The following is a 19,200-nucleotide window of genomic DNA, read 5'->3' as shown; positions in this document are numbered from 1 at the left end:
AGGAGGCAGCAGAAAGTCAGGTGAGCAGATGAGGTCAAGATGTTTGCAAGGGTCAAGTGGATGCAGCTAGCACAGGACTGGGTTATTTGGAGGAATATGGGAGAGGCCTCCGCCCTGCAGTAGCTATAGTCCGGCTGATGATGATGATGCAGATTGATTTTCTAGTAATTTCCAACCTCTGATAAGTGAAATGTTCGTTAAGCTATTGATGCAACTAATTGGAAGAGTTATCATAGCGCATTTAAAGAGTAAAGTTTGTTTTTTCTTCAAACTGCCTCCCTCCCACTTCACAGTGCATATGCTTGTAGTGTGTAGTCCACATCGTCATATTCATGCATTGTTCCGGACACCCCCCACAGATGGCTGCCGGACCGATGAGAGGTGCACCAGCGATGAAGCCTGCATCAATGGCATCTGCCAAAACCCATGCGGTGTCTATGGAGCCTGTGGTCGCAACGCGCTGTGTCGTCCGATTAATCACCATGCGGACTGCTCGTGCCTTCCGGGGCACCGGGGCAACCCCAACGTGGTCTGCTTCAGAGGTGGGCTTCGTTCATGTGCCATAATAATGAATTAGCCATTTGGGCTGTGCAGTGTCATGTAGTGTTGGCAATTTTGTATGTTTTGGTGAAATAGTGGTTTGTTAGTGTCATTCTTCTTATTTTTTTTATAATGGAGCAAAACAAAAGGCACGCATGCAAAATGATAATGGAACTACAATGTGTCCAATTATTGTGATCTTGATAGTGATCTATTTAACATGTTTTTTTTTTTTCTCAAACAGTGCACTGTCATGGGGCACAATTAGCCTTACATTGTGTAGTATGTTCCCCCGAACAATGTGTCTTTCCTTTTTCTTTTACAATATTCAGATGAGCCAAAGCCTGAATGCACGAGGGACAATGAATGTCTGCACGGGTTCATCTGTGACAACAATCGCTGCATAGGCAAGTATTTTTGTGATGCTTCTATCTTTCCGCTGTTTTTCTTTATAACTGCTTTTCTGTGATGTAGGAAAGCCTAAGAGCCGCACAGAAGGCTCGTAAAAGGAACATTGGAGCTCGATAAAGCTCTGGAGTTGCAATGAATATTGCATAGACTAGCATTAGTTGGAGGCCACACATGAGTTCTGCATGAACACGAGAAAAGTAGGCTGGATAGGATTGGCACTTTGTTGTTTGTGTGTCACACATGTTGCTGCAATCCATACATTTCACATGCAACCTGTGAAGTGTTCAGAATTCAGCAGTCAGTGTTATGGACTTTAATGAAAACAATTAGCATCTTAATATTTACAACTTTTCTTTCCTTTTACTCTAGAATTAGAATGCGGGCTATAAATTTTTGCTCCTCTAAGTCTCTTACACAGCAGTTCATTATTCGATGCCTGTTCTGATACCAGCATTTGTAGCATGCGAGTATTTGTGACATTCTGCTCTTTCTGATGATATTATAAGATGTTCTCTGTGCTAAACTGCCTAGAGGAAGATTTCTCTAGTCATCCTGTTAGCCTATTTCCTTCACTTCTCTATACATACACTACTGTACAAATCCAAATATATGACTGAAATACAAAGTATTTTAAAAGGTGATCAGGAATGGATGGTAAACCAATGCGGTGGCTGATGCCAGAGTGACTGTTTAGTGTGCTTAGGGACTGTTTGATGTGAATTATTCTGCTCAATTAAAATATGAATTATTGTGAATTAAAGTGAATTAAAATGTGAATTAACCTGTTTTATATAGAGACAGTTTATATTCCCAAACACTCTGCTGCAGTGCAGCTTATTAGTGTGATTTGCGACTTGCAGAGGGCTGTCGCCATGACAACAACTGTCCCGATGAGAAAGCCTGCATCAACGGCCAATGCCAGTACGTCTGCAGCCTGCCAAACATCTGCGGTGTCCACGCAGACTGCCAGCCTCGCAATCACCGCGCAATTTGTTCCTGTCCGTCAGGCTTCCAGGGCGACGCTCAGATAGAGTGCAAAGAAAGTGAGTGGTTGCCCTTCACATTTTATTAACTGGCTTGCCTTTTTATCTCTTCAAGGTGTCTGCATACTTTATGGTCAGTGCATGTTAAAGAACCCCAGGTGATAAAAAATACTGGAGTCCTCTACAGCGTCACTTATAGCCAGTGTCACTTTGGGACGTCAAACTATGGTATAACCCAAACCAAACCAATTAATTTTATACGTTGTAGCATTCAGCAATTCTTCACTTTGCACACTGCTTGTAATATGTATGCTCCTGCTACTGCCCTCTCAAAAGGAGCATTCCTAAGTTTAGCTGAAATATGCAACTTAATTGTGACATAGCAGCGATTTCATTGCAAAATAAGGAACAAAAGTGCTCAACTGTGCTATCAGTACTTTTGCTTTAATCAGTTTCGGAAGCATGAGCAAAAACCTAGATCACTTTCAATTATTCAAAATGTGACAAACTGTTTGTTTCATGTGTGAGTTAAGATTGTTGACAGAAGGAAAAAAAAAAAAAAACATTTTTTACGTGCAGTTCGAGAACCAGGTCCTTGCTTCCAAGACAACGACTGTGCAGTTGGGAGCATCTGCAGCCATGGCAACTGCATTCGTAAGTTCTGGAAGTTAATAAATTTTGTGTCTGAGTGTTACATCATTTTATCTGGGCCCCAAAAATGCATGAAATGCACCTACTGTTCTGCATTAAACTACTTGATTTTGCACATGGCAACATAATCTCCATACTATTAAAATATACTCAGCTATGCGCATGCTGCAGAAACTGGACCTCGCTCACTCTTCATCCAATGCTCTTTGTTTCAGCTGGTTGCCGTAACAACGAGAACTGCCCCTTCCTGGAAGTTTGCATTCGAAATGTCTGCCAGGACCCGTGCCGTGTCTACGGTGCTTGTGGCATCAATGCTATTTGCAAGGCCATTAACCATGACAGGGTCTGCGCCTGCCTGCCTGAACACACGGGAGACCCAAAACACCACTGCGTCAAGGGTGAGTTGCATTTTTCTTCCTCATATCTGTCATTGTAAATAAGCTTCACCTTGAACTTCATCCATGCTAACTAGGGAGAGAGATATTTACAAAACCATGTGCAAATATATATTCCTGCATACCATGTTCTGCATATCAACATTGTCATAGCATTCATCACTGTTCATAGTATGTATTCATTACAACTACCTTTCTTAATACAAGATGCTTAATCGCAAGAGCACTGTTTAGGCCTGTATGTCCATTTCCAAAGATATACTCTCTAATACTATGGAAAGCAATGAAATATCCCACACGGCATTTGACATTTGACGGACGACTGTCTGTACTCCCGCATCGGGCGTTCGGATTTCCGTCGGACATCCAGCCCGAAGTCGCCCCACAGATTTCCGACGGACCATCCGATGTAAGACCATAGAACATACACAGTTCTTCCGACAGACGTCCGAACGGGATATGGACAATTCTCGGACGTTTCACAGTAGCTTGCATATCTATATGCAGATGGCACCATGCTACAAGTTTTTGTCTCCTATATTATGTGTGTTTAAGGCACTTCCACACAGGAGCAGGCTGACGGGCTACTGAACATATGCCTGGCAATCGAGGTTATGTATCATGGGGACTGCTGAACCACAGTTTAAATACTTCTCTTTCGAGCCATCAGTGTCTTCAGAAGTGAAATGTATGTGTTAACGAGTGCCTTGCACTCTCTTCACCAGTGTTGCCTCCACCTGAATGCACGAGGGACGATGACTGCTATTCCGGTCGCATCTGTGAGCTCTCCCACTGCAGAGGTAAGTGCAAGCAAGCGAGTGTCAATCCCTCTAAATAAACCGCAGTTATTCAAATATGATGCTAACCTCTGTGTATGTGCGAAAACGGTGCGTCTGAGTATGCTCACTGACTGCATGAGAGTGTAAGCATCAGCACCCACTTTCTATAAAAAACGAATGGAAACTACCGCTGTCACGTCAGAACAAGACCAAGTTAAAAGGCCAATTACCCTCTTTTGTCTTGCCTTGTAGAAAATAACTATATACTGCCTGAAGGAGCAATGAAAAATACTAAAATGACTGTAAAACAATGCATGTTACACGTGCTGTCTGTTTGCCAGCCTTTTATAGATATGCATCCCAGCTGCTGTCAAAAATATTATTACCTGACCAAAAAGTGTTTTTTCTTAAACTTGAGACTTTGCTTGCTATTTTAAATTTTCCTTTTTTTTTTTCACTGATGAGATATTCAATATTCGAAGGCATTTTTTTTTTTTTTCATATTCATACTCGATTCGTATTCGAAAAATTTCAGTATTCACACACCCTTAATTTGAAATGTTCTTTAAGGCTCTATATGCATCAGTCAGTACCTCACTTTTGACGCTTTAATTTCTTGTTTGGTCTTGTGCAGTTGGTTGCCGGGCAGACACAAACTGCCCTCCAGACCTCGCCTGCATTGATGGCCAGTGCCAGAACCCATGCCAGCGCAGTGCTGTCTGTGGCCGGGATGCCCACTGCTTCCCAGTCAACCACAGAGAACTCTGCTCCTGCGAGCACGGCTTCACAGGAAACCCCATCTTGGCTTGTGAGAAAGGTAATGCACTATGTGAAGCACTAATGTAATGCACAATGTGAAGGTAATGCACTATGTGAAGCACTAATGTAATGCATTATGTGAAGGTAATGTACTTACTATGTGAAGCACTAATGTAATGCATTACGTGAAGGTAATGCACTATGTGAAGGTGGGATGAATTGCATGCATCTCATGAACTGCACTGATACTGCCGCTTGTTAGTTGTGACAGGTGTGCGTGACAAACATGTGAAGCAAGTGTTCTAGTGCTCACCTCAGAAGAACGGACTGTATGTGGCAGTCAAAATGGTAGTGGCAAAATTGCAAAAATGTTTCGGCAAACTGATTCATAGTCCGTTGCATTGTTTTCAATATGCCTCATACAACAGATTTTGGACACTTAGTTTTGTTCCTTGGCTCCATGAAAAGAAAGTTTTACCATCTGAGAACATATGGTGCTGCCAACAGTCAGCATTATTTAGGATTGTATGCAAAAGATAAAAATTATGATGCCATAAAAATTGAAAACTTGCCTGGCTGTATGCATAGTGGTTTCCGCAAAATAGTGTAATATTTTCTTGCCATTTTTGTTAAGTGACCTCTGTAGGAGTCCTTTTGTTTATTGCTGTCATCAGTGCTGTAATGTGTCCCAAATATTTCTTGCAGTTCCTGATGGCTCATGCAGAAGAGATGAGGAATGCGGCTATGGAGAAATCTGTGCTGCCTACAGGTGTATTGGTAAGTAATATTTATTGAGCATGTTATAAGCATGCAGTAAGGATGCTGCAATTTTTTCGCACTCGTCCAGCTTTGGCATAGTTTGCAATATGAAGCATGGCTGAATGAATAGCTTAGTTGGTTAACATGCTCGTTAGTAAAGCCAGTGTTCACGTGCTAGTGTTGCAGTTTAGGTTTTATATCACTGAGAGAGTACTGCTTTTGACAGTTTTTGACAGAGTTGAAGTTTTGATAAAGTATTGACACTCCCAGTACTGTTTTCTATCTTTCACTTGTACCTTACGCATTGTTCTCACATGAATTTCAGATGGCTGTCGTAACCATGACAACTGCCCGTTCGACAAAGCCTGCATCAATGGACATTGCCAAGATCCGTGCAGCCTCGGAGGTATTTGTGGTATCAACACCCAGTGCCGAGCTCTCTACCACGAAGCCTCGTGCCAATGCTTGCCAGGCTACACCGGCAATTCGAAGGAACGCTGCAGCCTGAGTGAGTATGCCAAGCAGTGTAACCTGAACCAGCAGCTGTAATGCTTGCTCACTGCTGATGAATCTCTGTTTGCAACCTTGTTTGTTTTAAGACATTGAGCAAAATGTGCTTTTGTGTATCGCTTTTGCAGTCCCACTCCCTGAGTGCACCGAAGATCATCACTGTGGCACCGGATACGTGTGCGTGAACTCAAAGTGCAGAGGTGAGTTCACGTGCGCATTTGACTAAGCAAAAATTGCCTCATGATGCCGTTTTGGAAATAATGCCCCCCACGTCACGTCACACTAAGCTACACAACATATCCATAATTATGCAGTAACTTCTGGAATTGCCAAAAATCTCATTATGTATATTGAGTTTGCAGGAAGACTGCCCCTCAATACTCTAGAAGAAATTAATTTTTTCTTATTAAATCATTCATCTCAAGGCCCACACAATTGTAGTGCTATGTCCATCTGTTTGTATTACTTGCATTAGAAATGATCTTCCCCGCGGAGGTTGATGGTGAAAGCACTCCTAGATGTTTCTAGCCTTTAGCAAAGCATGCGTGATGACTGCCTGTTGAATAATGTGTCGCAGAAGCATTATTTACTGAGAGATAATACAGCACAACAGAATTTATGCTCAGTGGATTTATAACAGAAAAAAGTGCTAAATGTGCATTATTAATAAACATAATATTTTGACCACGTTGATCAAAATGTTCAACTAATAGCAGCAATAAGCTTTTTTTCTTATCCCTTTGAAATTCATTTTTGAAGCAGACATTTCACTTTTTTTTTTCGTATCTGTGCCATCGGAGTTTACCAGTTCAGACTAGCTTCAAGTCCTCTATACCTTGCCAGCATAGAAGTCAGTAACCATTTTTTTTAAATAGTCACACTTCAGTATCTTAACATGTTCTGTTCTGGTGAAAGGAGGGCATTGTAATCATTCACTTATCTCAAAACTTGGCATGCACATAGAAGCGAGAATCAGAACACATTTAGCTTTCATTCATAGTAAGGCATTGGTTGTTCAACATGAACCAAGGTTTTTTAAAACTTTTTTTTGCATCTCATCTTTGCTGAAGCACAGTTGTTGACACTCTGAAGTGGAGTGCTTCATTCTAATTTTCTTTTGCCACCTTTGTTTAGGCTGCCCTCTGGGTCTGCATGCTTTTCATGTGTGGGTTTTGTTGCTCATTTTAACACCTTGTTTTCGCCCTTTCCCAGACATCAATGAGTGCCTGCACGGTCGTGGCCCATGTGCGCACGGCGCCACCTGTACCAACCTGCCGGGCAGCTACAAGTGCAACTGTCCCAACAACCTGGTGGGCGACCCGTACCATGGCCGCTGCCGGCAGCGCATCCAGGGTTGTACGCGCGACACAGACTGCAAGGACAACGAGGCCTGCAATACTCTCACCGAGCAGTGCTACGGTAGGCCTTTGCCAATTGCATTGAGCAGTGCTATGGTAGGCCTCTGCCAATTGCATTGAGCAGTGCTACTGTAGGCCTTTGCCAACTGCATTGAGCAGTGCTACGGTAGGCCTTTGCCAACTGCATTGAGCAGTGCTATGGTAGGCCTTTGCCAATTGCACTGAGCAATACTACAGTAGGCCTTTGCCAATTGCACTGAGCAATACTACGGCAGGCCTTTGTCAATTGCACCTAGTAGTGCTATGGTAGGCCTTTGCAAATTGCACTGAGCAATGCTATGGTAAGCCTTTGCCAACTACACTCAGCAGTACTACGGTAGGCCTTTGCCAATTGCACTGAGCAGTGCTACAGTAGGCCTTTGCCAGCTACACTGAGCAGTGCTATGGTAGGCTTTGCCAATTGCACTGAGCAGTGCTACAATGCACATCATGTTTTTGCCAATTATGGTGTTGTGAGATGAGTGGGAGGGCTGTACTGTTACAGCAACTTTGCAGCCAAAACAGCTATGGAAAAACGATTTGGCTAAACCGTGAGTATGGAAGAACATTGAGGAGTAGATGGTTCACTCTCCGGTTGGTCATGATGTTGTCAAAAAACCCTTTAAGCAGCTGAGATCTAGTCACATGCTGCCATAGGTGGAGGTCAGGCATACAGCTTTCTCCAGAGATTACTTAAATGAAACTTGTACTCTTACCTCTAATTACCTCTGCACTTGCATCTTTACACTCTGCCAAGCCATGCACAATGTGCTTGCTGGGGAGCTAGTTTTCACTGCTTTGTTTGACAACGGCAGCTGTGCAGAGAATATTTTGCGATAAGAACACATTTGCTAGAATCAATTAAGCGTAGGTATGCTGTCCTATTATGCTCCTTTCGGTCAACGCATGGACAACAGCTCACGAAGTGAACTAAACAACTTCTAAAGGTGCCTACTCGTACAGATGGCATCAGTCTTTTCCATCTTTTAAATGATACTTAGCATCACTTTGCTTACTTGACTTTGTTGTGTGCCTTGGCAATGCAGATGCCTGCCTCAGACCTGGCGTCTGTGGTCGTGCTGCTGAATGCCGGGGTGTTGACCATCGTCCAGAGTGCTTCTGCCCAAGTGGTCTTCGAGGGAACCCCTACGCCGAGTGCACAGTTGGTGAGTGATGCCTAGAACAACCATATTATAATACATTTCACACATTATCCAGACAGCCTAACTTAGTGCACCAGCTGTTCATAGATGGCCACCTCCATCCCATATTATTTCTTGAAAACCATACTGGGGCACTTTTTCTTGCATATTTACAAATTTGCTTTCTGAAAAGCAAATAAAATTACTTTTGTGAGAACTCAAAAATGCATCCCTGAAAATGTATTGCACATAGAATAATACGATGCTCAGCAATATCTCAGCAGGTTCGTGTGTTGATAGGCGTGTAAAATGAAAAATAATACTGGGACCGGTGTTGAGTGTTTCACGGTTATGTCAACACAGCTGTCAAGAGGTCAGTCATGTTAGATGATGCAACTACTGTGGACAAAGTCTGCATTTCAAAGGTCAACTCTCAAGGATCTTCGAACATTTTGAGTTGCTGTAGACTATAGCACCTCGCTACCTTAAAGAAAACATAAAACAGCAAAAGCCAGGAAACTGAAACTGGGTTTCAACCCAATTATGGTTTCACATTTCAAAACCTCCCATGTGCACATCAAATGACTAAACCGGGAAGTGCAAATGATAGCCTCAATCACTGATTATTTGAAATTACCAAAAACAAGCTGAAAAAAAATTTTTTTGACAGACACAGAAAGAAAATACTGATGGGCGTGTAAGTCATGCCATCACACATGTAAAGGTGTCCGCAGAAGAAGGGAATAAAACAGCGCGAAGCAAGACTGGACAAGTGAAGGAGAGACACGTGCACTGTGTCCTTCACGTGTCCAGTCTTGCTTCGCGCTGTTTTATTCCCTTCTTAAACAAGTACCAACCAGCCCGTACTTGCCCTCTTCTAGTGCCAATAGAAATTGAACCAAGGCAACAAACCAAGATAGCTTAAAATTCATTAGACACTAAAATAAAATCAAGTTGTCATCTGCATCACGATGTATGCTTTTATACTGTATCCCCCCTACAAAAATTCCCTCAACAGACGCTGTAGGTACATGTATAAATAAATAAAATAAAACACTGACCGGCTGTGAAATTTGGCACAAAGGATAGAGAGACCCAGGAGGATATAATGTGTTTCATTAAAATTCCAGCACATAAAAAAAAAGAACCTTCTAAGCTGACTGTCACAGGCAACAGTGATGCTTTTATTTTTCTTCACTGCAGTACAACAGAGGATTCCAGATGAAAGCTTTAAACAAATATTTATCACTGTTTCTGGCTTCTGTTTGTCTCATTGTGTGGTATTTGTTTTCCCCCAGCTCGACCTTGTGCCAACTATCAAGAGTGCCTTGGAAATCTGCAATGCCTTGGGGATCGGTGCGGTTGTCCGCGACCTTTCTGGCAGAAGAACTATTTCTGCATCCGTAAGTCACTCACTTGTTTCTCTTTCGTTGCACTTTAAATTAGGACTTTGGTCCAGGCCTAGTTGGTTTGGTGCTATTAATGGAAAACACAGCGCAAAATAATGTGAATAAAGAAGCTGTACTTTATAGTTGTACCACAAAGCTCTAAATGAAGAATTTTTTTAGTTTTTAGTTGCCGACTGCTTGGATAATTACTGTGAAATATTTTACATGTAATGCTTTGTGCTAGGCCTAATTGTTGTAATAATTAACTACATTAGCATCACTAGTACGTATCCATGATTAAGCGTTCCATGGCACTGGCATTGTTGTAATAGGTCATCCTGATAGTTAACATTGTTAAACTTTGTCCTGTGCATCACTTTGACGTGCATTCAGTGGCATGATTAAGCGTTCCATGGCACTGGCATTGTTGTAATAGGTCATCCTGATAGTTAACATCGTTAAACTTTGTCCTGTGCATCACTTTGACGTGCATTCAGTGGCGCTGACATTGTTATGATGCTTTGGTTAGTTGTATGCCTTTTGCTAGCCTACTGCGAAATTCACCTTCCACTTCAGTGGGTCCTTTGCCTTGGCCTACTCGTTATTATTACGTCATTTGAAGATTTGTAATATTCATCCGTTGCTTTCCTTGTCCTTGCAGTGACAAGCGTGAACTGCTCCACAACCAACCCTTGTCCTGAGCATCAGGAGTGCGTGTACGAAGGCAGCTACGCAGGTTTCTGTGTCTGCCCCAAAGGATTTGCCCTCCTGCCGAACGGAGTGTGCAGAGGTAAGTGCACCACATCCTACAGCTGTGAAATTACACTGCGAACTGACTAAAGCAATAAGGATTATCTGCCAAAAATTAGGGGGGGGGGGGGGCAGTAAAACAACTGGCTTTATGCAGTTTGTGCTTGAAGCGCAGGATAGAATCAGTATGTTGGAAAAAAAATAAAAAAAGACAAAAATCATTCTGTCTGCAGCTAGCTCTTCAGTGTAAATCCATAAATAAAATCTGTATCGCTCTCAAGATGTTTATTAGAAGCTGCTGCTTGCAGTTCAACAGACGGAGCCTTACTGGCCTCTGGAAAACAAGCCCCTGCTTGTTTTCTGCATTGAACAATTAATACTTCTGTGAACTCCTGTGAGGTCAAAAAGATGCATCTCACATTCTCCTCGCTTTTTCTTTCTGCTGCAGACATCAACGAGTGTGAGCAACATCCATTCCCCTGCGCTCGTGGTGCCCAATGCTACAACAACGTGGGCAGCTACCACTGCACGTGCCCACCGGGAACCACCGGGGAACCGTTCCATTCCGGATGTGAGTGCGCATTGGCTGTTTCTTCCTATAGGGTACATCAAAGTGACCCCTAGGTACATAACTTCAGTGCCACCTTTTTTATTTTTTGGTACATTTTTATGCATTCCTTGCGTGCCCAGTATACTGCCAGTGCACCAATGAATGCAAGTGCAGGCTAGAAGCACGACATGTGGTGATCTTAGCGTTCGCACGTTCGAGCATTGTCTTTTTGTTACTGTTCTATTAAACAGAATGCTCTTGGTTACATATTCTTTCGCTTTCATAAAATGAGCTGTCCAGTGGCGATCGTTTATTTTTGTGATGCACAAAACTGTATTGTTCAGAGAACAGGAACAGCGAGCGACTGAGCAAAGAAAAAAAAACAACAACATAAAGGTGACTTACAAAAGTGTTTTAGGAACACCGTTGTACATGTCACCGACACTGATGAACAGGTAACTTTCTTAAAGAATCAGGTGGACTATGAGCTTTCCCATGTGGACTTTCAGGTTAGCATCACATAAGTGAACCCTCATTCTGTCTTTGCGTCGCATTCTATTTGGTGCCATGTTGATGGAGACGAAACCATCGATTTTCTATTTGTTGTTAATCTGCTGTCTGTACTATATACAATATAAACTCACCAGTAACCAGCAGTTCATAGAAAGGCTTTTCATGCAGAAGCACTGTGTAAGAAAAAAAATTGCCTTTTGACTTTAAATGCATCGCTATGAAATAAGTTTGAGCGACTTTCATACCTTCCTTTCTTTTCCCCTTGTTAGGTGAGCCACCAAAGGGAGAATGCACGCACGACAATGACTGTCCAAACAACAAGGCTTGCGACATTTCCATGCTGAAATGTTACGGTGAGTGCCCGCTTGCAGTACAGCTACTTTCTTTGTAGTAAGGGACGTAAACCTACAGCGATATGTTTAGTGTTTTGATTACTGCAGCCTTGGCCTTTCAGACCTCCAGCAGGTTGTGCAATGTTTAAGTCACCTGATGTCGGTTCATTCTATTTGGCTTGGTATATACAATAGCACTGTGTCTATTTTCTCTTTTGAATAGATCCATGCCTGCTGTCTGGTGCCTGCGGAGAACATGCACGGTGTCGAGCTGTCAACCACAAGCCTACTTGCGAATGTCCCGCAGGGTACTCTGGCAATCCACGCAACTACTGCTACAAGCGTGAGCCTCCCTTTTCTTTTTTTGCATTTGTAGGACAGCATTGTGAATGGTGTTACTTCCCATTAGTGCAATGTTTAAATCAATCAGCACAAGGTACTGTAGAACACTCTATAGACAAGCATCAGCCCGTGACGTTAGTGGAGATGCGGCGGCGCTGGCGACAGTAGTGACTTTCGTGGTGTAGGCAAAAGCGCGAGCCGTCTGCATTGGATGCGCGGCGCTTGCCGTGTTTTCGGGCATAATTCCCAATATTTCTGCAAACTGTGGTGTGGTTGACTGCGCCTCGAGGCACAAAAAATAAAATTGCAATTGTTTTAACATGTTTCTTGTGGTCGGATTAAGATGAAAGCTAAGGACAGCGGCATTGAGCGCGACAAGTAGACTCTTCGGTGACGGATTGCCTTCGCGGCTAACGTGCGTTGCACTTCTGCGCTGAAATTAAATCAGTTTGTTTGCAACCCTTAATTGTCATGATTGCTTTTCGGCTGCACAATGAATAGTGCAAGAATAAATGCCTGCAGCTCGTGCCCGTTTTGATATACTATCAAGTCAAGAAGTTTAGACGCGATATTCCGTGTGCATATATGACCCCGCGGGGAAGCCGCACTGTGAGTTCCATTCACCTGCAGTACTGCCCGGGTATATGTTCACACAGAAAAGGACACAAAAGCTTCTGCGAAGGTAAATGCAATTACCTTGAGCGGTCACTCAGTGCGATATTGCCGAAATATGCACGCACTTGTATAGCAGCTTTTTTTTTCTGCTTTTACATTCGCGAGTTAACGATCTTCATCACCGGTTTTATAGTAAACATGTCCCGCAGCGTTATTTCTCATATTTTTTAAATTTATTTTTGGAGGTCATTATAAGATCGTGACGAACGAATTAAATATCCACGTACAACCTAGCTCTGATCGAGTAGAATATTTAAGTATATAGGGTACATGGAGGTTAATGTCCCAAAGTGGAATCTGCTATGGGGTACAAAATCAGTAGAATAAGATGAGGCGCATTTGAATAAAAAATTTCCAAGTGTATTAAAAAAGCTCAGCAGATCGCGCAAATTTCGATGCAAGCGATCGTGAAGGAACATTGCATCTGCACTCATGCGTCTCTCCTATAGAGCAAAGAGAACAAAATGAGAGCATTCTTGCGGGCATGTACATATTAACCTGTGAATGATCTTGGCTACGTCTGTAAGATAAGACAGACGTCAAACGTCTTTTTTATCGAGCAGGCGAAAACAAGTTGGCAGAGGCGAGCATATGTTACAAGAACTAAACGATTGAGTTCTTCTTATTAAATATGAAATTATATTACTTAAGTTGCTGGAAGAGAGCTAGAAATGTGATTTCGTTTTCACTATATATATAGTTGCCGATAATTTCTTTAGTGTGAAATTGCTTGAAGCAGCAGAAAGCCAGTCAAAAGAGATGGTCATATAAAAAACACAATTCAGTCATTCATATTGTCGTCCTCCTTGCATGCGCCAGGAATAGGCCCGGGAGTTTAACAGTGTTCACTATTAGTCTCTCTTATACATTGCGCTTTCTCGTTTTTATTTAACTTAATCACTCACAGCAGTCGCCTACGTACCGTAGCTACGCGCTGTTGAGGCCACGGAGAAGGAAGCCAATGCAGCGCTCTTTGCCAGGTAGTTCCAGCAGTAATTGACTGATAACGTGCTGAACCACTCTCCAAGCATAAACCAAACTATTTCTACGCACAAGCGAAGCTTACGTTTCAGGATATTCGCACACGCAAATTGGTTTCGAAGGCAGCGTCGCTTGGCGCAGTGTAGGCACGCTGCGCTTTTGCCTACACCCCTTGTCGCTGCCGATCGGAGCGCCACCTTTGTTTACTAACATGACGCTTGTCTATAGCGAGCCCTCTATACATTGTGTGCTGCGTGACTGCATTAGGTATTAGACATTAGGTATTGAAGGTATTGAGGGTAATGCATTAGGTATTGAGGGGTAATGACATCGACATAGATATATCTCGCTGCCGGTAGCCTGAAGTAGCTTGATCATAAGTACAGCTGGACAGCATCTACAGGGTGAACCTTTTCTAAGTTGTCACAAGAAAGTAACCATCCACCTTTTCCTGCCCAGTGGTTGGATGCCCACACGAATTCCATTGCCCTGGGAATCTGCTGTGCTTGGAGAATGGCTACTGCGGCTGCCCTCCAATTTTCCAGAGGAAATACGATTTCTGTATTGGTAAGTGACGACAGACACATAGTTGTGGCAGCCATTGTCATAGCTTTATATGAAAGTAATGAAATCTCAAGTTTCTTTGAAATTCTTCCGGTGTATAATGAGTGTCCCAAGTTAGTTGATCTTTACCATTTGGCTTCATAGCTAGAACTTCCTTAAGACTTTTGATATATATGTACGAGAAAGAAATTTTGACTTTTTGTTTCGGTATGTGACAAAAGCGAGGCGGAAAGCTGGGCTAGTTGGATTGGATTCATGCTGGAAGTAGCACAAAGTGTCAGGACACACACAAGAAAAAGTACAACACAAATGAGCACGTTGTGTAGTGCTTCTTTTCTCCTTGTCCTTTGTGCTATCCCATCGTGAGACAAGATACTTCCCAACTATGTTCATCCATCTTAGTGTCGTCATTCACTGTTTATGGTGGGTGCGAGGATGATGACCTCTGCCAGGAAATAAAATTCCTTTCTTGCTGTCATAATAGCTGCAGAGAGACTCGATTGTAGCAACACAACTGACAGAACAACTGAAAAATTTGGCGACTGCCTGGTCAAAACTGTTCAGATATGTTTCAAGCACTAACTGTGTTTGCTACTTTTGCAGCCACCAGCAGAAACTGCTCGACCACGAACCCTTGCTCAACAAACGAAGAGTGTGTCTATACTGGCAGACAGACAGGCTTTTGTGTGTGTCCCCGCGGCTACAGGCTGTTGCCCAATGGCGTTTGCAGAGGTGAGTGGATCTGTACATTTTGGCCAGTGCTCAATTATCACCGCTCGCATATCAACATCAGTCGCTGATAATCAGCCTCGTATGAGACATTATTTAGCGTATCACAAGTTGTGACTGAGCCGTACCATGCTTGCATATGCTTGTTGTGAAATCATGTAAAGCATGTAATCAAAGTTTCTTTTATACTTGCGTATCTTTTTAACTTATGAAAGATCTATTCAATGTATGCTATGCAATGCTATGCCTTTTAAAGCAGTTAAAATGATCAGTCATTTTCAGAGCATCTTCTTGTTTGAGGAGGAGTCTTTTTGTTGAGGGTATTGAGAACTTTTATTGGGATCTGATTACAGCTAACGAAAACTAGTGATGAAAAGACTTGTGAACGATCTTGTAGTAAAAAACTGCTTTGCAGCACTAGGATGCGCCTCTGCTTTGGATTTTAACTCATCCAAAAGGACAGAACTGTGCAAGACAGGTCATGATATTGTGTACAGTGAAGCAGGGGTTACGTTACATCATCTGTCCTTGCTTTTGAATGTGCGACTATTCTCATTATTTCATGCCATTTCTGGTGTGCTACATTAATGTTGAACTGTTACTTCTCCACCTCAGTTACATCGTACGGCAAAGAGATTGTCTTGTTTGGTCTTATCGTTGCCCAATCCTAACATCACATTTTTCTTGATGTATTGGGTCCTTTTATTTCAATTCCTTTTCTCTCTCTCTCTCAACCAGACATTAACGAGTGTACAGAGCTGACACCACCACCGTGCTCCAAGACTGCGAGCTGCATCAATCTGCCAGGCACCTATGAGTGTAAGTGTCCCGAGCTGACCCATGGTGACCCGTATAGAGGAGACTGCTTGCCCAAGGAGCCGCCAAAGCCCATCTGCACAACAGATGATGACTGCGCCGTGCACGAGGCCTGTGATCTCGGCAAGCAGGACTGCTACGGTAAGTTCCGTTGCGCGTATACGTAGTACTACATATTCTTGGTCATGCTGATGCAACCATCAGCTAGGTGCTGACATGTACTAACTTGGACGACATTACGAATCATGGTCACAACCCAAATTAAAGTTACGTAACACAATATTTATTGCTTCTTTATTCGTGAGCTTTCTGTAGCTGTGTGCTTTCTAGTTTGTGTAGTCAAAGTACTGTGACGCCTGCTAACTGGCAAAAACTACTGAAACTACTGCAGCGTAATAAAATGCACGGAACTAACGAGCAACATTTTAATATGCTACATGTTACTGCGCTCCTGTTATCGCAGATCCTTGCATCCATGATCCTTGTGGATTCGAAGCGGTGTGTCGGGTCGAGAACCACAAGACTGTTTGCGTCTGTCCACCGGGATACACTGGCAACCCGCTTGTTCGCTGTGTGCGAGGTATGTGTACAAGTTTGTTCTCCGTTTAGGAGTCGCCATGATTTTTACTAAGGCCCGTATTTCCGGCTGGTATAAAAGGCTTTCACAGGTACTAAATACGAGTGCCCTTATTTCATTCGGTGTTTTTCTCCAGTGGAAATCTGTGGAGTGGACTACAACTGCCCTGGGAACCTCATCTGTCTGTCAAGCAGCACTTGCGGGTGTCCTCCAAACTATGACCGTGTTGGAGAGTACTGTATTGGTAAGTGTCTCGTGCTCGTTTCTTTTTTTGTTCTTGATTGCTTTAAATGCAGCTTTGGATAGTAGTTTTGAAACAATTGCTACCATTAGTGACAGGGCACTGTTTCCTGTCATTGTGAGATACAAATAATGGGACACTGTTCCCTGTGATTTATGCAGCCCTCTTGCGAGGCTGGCTCGCAGTTTCTGTTGTTGCTGATAAATGTGGCGAAGATTTTCACTTACTGTCATTCCACAAGCTTTTAGCATAAAAATATTTAAAACGTGCTATATACATTGTATGTCCAATGCCAACGCTTTGGCTGCCGATACGTTGGTTCCTTTGGCTATCTTTATAAATGGTACTCCTGAAAAAAAAAAAGTAAATAAATGACAAGGGCACTGATGCTGCTTTTGAGCTCTGTGTTAAATTCCGTAGTTTAAAAATATTTGAGACCACAACTTCTTTATACTTCATTTATATCAAATTTTCATTCAGCAATTTATACTTCATTTCGCACCACCAGAAAGAAAAGAGTTCTGAATTGCCCTACGCAATTATAAGTGAAGATTAAATCCTCCATAACTTTTGAAAATTCCTGCTGCTGTTCCAACTTTCTTTCTTCGCAACAGGATAGTTTTTTTATATTACTGTTACCACAACATTTCTAGTCTGGTTAATTGTGCCTGGAAACAAAATGTTACCCATATCATATACTTTATAAGCTGCTCTCAGGGACTCGGTGATGACGAGAGAAGTGCTGCGTTAGATGTTAACCGCCGTTTATTTTTCCTTGCTATCTCAGTGACAAGTAGGAACTGCACGACTACCAACCCGTGCTCTCAGAACGAAGACTGCATCTATGTCGGCCCACAGGAAGGCTTCTGCGTGTGCCCAAGGGGTTATGAGCTCCAACCCAATGGTGTTTGTGTTGGTGAGTGAGCAAGCCTCTGCCCTAGTTTGTACACTTGAATGTGATGTGTAGCAATGGCATCCATGGAAGACTAATTATTATCCTTTACTAAATGATAAAATTTGCTGTCATAGAAAACTGGAACGCAACAAAAGCAACCAATTTGCCGTGCATTCCAGCCAGAAACAACAGACTGGAGCCTCCAAAAGTACTGCTGGAGCTAAATGAACATCAATCTGAGACAACTGGATTCTATTTGGTTCTAATTATGCTTTTGTGAGCTCTAACCGGTTTTCTTGATTGGGACAGGGGATAACCTATTTAATTTATTGCCTGTAGATAGAAATTAATGTTTTAAATGCTGTACTGCTGTGTGCCTTCACCTTTTACTGATGTTAATTTTATAATTTCTTCTTTTTAGATATTGACGAATGCGTTACAATCCACAACCCATGTGCACCAGGCGCTAAGTGTGTCAATCTGCCAGGAAGCTACGACTGTGTCTGTCCCCCTGGCACTGTTGGCGATCCTTTCATTGGTGGATGTGAGTAATTGCAAATGAAACATTTTAAAACAAAAAAAAAATTAAGTTAATATTTTTTTTAAAATTAGACTAACAATCTTTGCTTGCAACCGATTTTCAATGGGAATTTTAACGAGTTTATGTCGTTCTTTTTCTTTTTCAAGGCAAACGCATTGAAGAGGAATGCCGGACAAATGACGACTGCCCTCTGGACAAGGAATGTGATGTCAACACTCGCCAATGCATACGTAATTATACTAACTGTATTTATTTCTTGTGAAGCATTGTTACCGCTGACGTATGAGAACATCTTGCTGTTTTAAAGTGCCTGTTACAGGCAAGGGTATTGCTGTAGGAGATCTCTTTCTAAGCATACCCTGCCGCTGTGAATCACAAATATTCATACTGTAAAGTGTAGCTGTCAGGGAAGCTTGGCATTCTGATGAATTTGAAAAGAAGATTGAAAAACACTTGTCAGTTAATTCCATTATTAGAATTAAGGCCTCAATTTTTTATGGATTCAGGCCTTAAAGCCAGATCCCTCAAAAGCTTTGAATTTTTATGGAGCAGCAAAACATTCTGAGTAATCAAGCAGTTTGAAGAAAAGAAACCCATTCAATAACTAAATTACTATGTCATAGGCAGGTCTGTGACGCTGTCTAATAGTCAAGATGTCTGAATTTTCAGCACCTTGAAGAACAGTCAGTATATGTGCAAGCAGAAGTTGACGGTCTTTAGCTATTTTTTTATGCATTTTGTCCAAAATGTGGAGATGTGTGACAACCTGCAACAAGCTAAGTGACAAATGACAAAAGAACAGGGATAAAAATATAAGGAAAGCAAAGATGTATACCTTTTTCCCTAAGATGCAATCAAACGATAAGTGTATGCAAGTTTAAAGCCTTTCAGAAAGAGGGTAAAGTTCACCATATTAACGAATGTCTTTATATTTAAACAATCTGTTATGAGCAAATACAGCACAGTTAGTCCCAAAGTAA

The 19,200-nt window shown here is 42.3% G+C and overlaps 1 protein-coding gene and 1 long non-coding RNA gene across 2 annotated transcripts in view; one reads left to right on the top strand and one right to left on the bottom strand.

The window, feature by feature from the left end:
• The window catches only part of LOC146197016 (uncharacterized), a 64,297-nt gene that overhangs the window by 26,119 nt on the left and 18,978 nt on the right, over positions 1-19,200 (bottom strand). Inside the window, exon 3 of the long non-coding RNA XR_014706159.1 lies at positions 8,201-8,361. This is a non-coding gene — a long non-coding RNA (uncharacterized LOC146197016). The remainder of the gene's footprint in view (positions 1-8,200; positions 8,362-19,200) is intronic.
• Positions 1-19,200, top strand: part of LOC146197018 (uncharacterized) — a 330,602-nt gene that overhangs the window by 303,316 nt on the left and 8,086 nt on the right. The window contains exons 94-118 of the mRNA XM_084598725.1: positions 360-542; positions 873-947; positions 1,812-1,994; positions 2,514-2,588; positions 2,801-2,983; positions 3,706-3,780; positions 4,394-4,576; positions 5,224-5,295; positions 5,603-5,785; positions 5,916-5,987; positions 7,000-7,206; positions 8,231-8,350; positions 9,625-9,729; positions 10,376-10,504; positions 10,913-11,035; positions 11,797-11,880; positions 12,083-12,202; positions 14,317-14,424; positions 15,025-15,153; positions 15,889-16,107; positions 16,430-16,546; positions 16,680-16,787; positions 17,572-17,700; positions 18,101-18,223; positions 18,367-18,450. Of these exons, the coding sequence (XP_084454851.1) occupies positions 360-542; positions 873-947; positions 1,812-1,994; positions 2,514-2,588; positions 2,801-2,983; positions 3,706-3,780; positions 4,394-4,576; positions 5,224-5,295; positions 5,603-5,785; positions 5,916-5,987; positions 7,000-7,206; positions 8,231-8,350; positions 9,625-9,729; positions 10,376-10,504; positions 10,913-11,035; positions 11,797-11,880; positions 12,083-12,202; positions 14,317-14,424; positions 15,025-15,153; positions 15,889-16,107; positions 16,430-16,546; positions 16,680-16,787; positions 17,572-17,700; positions 18,101-18,223; positions 18,367-18,450 (3,189 nt within the window). The remainder of the gene's footprint in view (positions 1-359; positions 543-872; positions 948-1,811; positions 1,995-2,513; positions 2,589-2,800; positions 2,984-3,705; positions 3,781-4,393; positions 4,577-5,223; positions 5,296-5,602; positions 5,786-5,915; positions 5,988-6,999; positions 7,207-8,230; positions 8,351-9,624; positions 9,730-10,375; positions 10,505-10,912; positions 11,036-11,796; positions 11,881-12,082; positions 12,203-14,316; positions 14,425-15,024; positions 15,154-15,888; positions 16,108-16,429; positions 16,547-16,679; positions 16,788-17,571; positions 17,701-18,100; positions 18,224-18,366; positions 18,451-19,200) is intronic.

Source organism: Amblyomma maculatum, chromosome 3 (genome assembly GCF_055883805.1).
Source record: "Amblyomma maculatum isolate TAMU_Amacu chromosome 3, ASM5588380v1, whole genome shotgun sequence".
In the NCBI taxonomy this organism is placed as follows: Eukaryota; Metazoa; Arthropoda; class Arachnida; order Ixodida; family Ixodidae; genus Amblyomma; species Amblyomma maculatum.
Note: the sequence above shows the minus strand (reverse complement) of the source record. Positions and strands in the feature narration are given on the sequence as shown.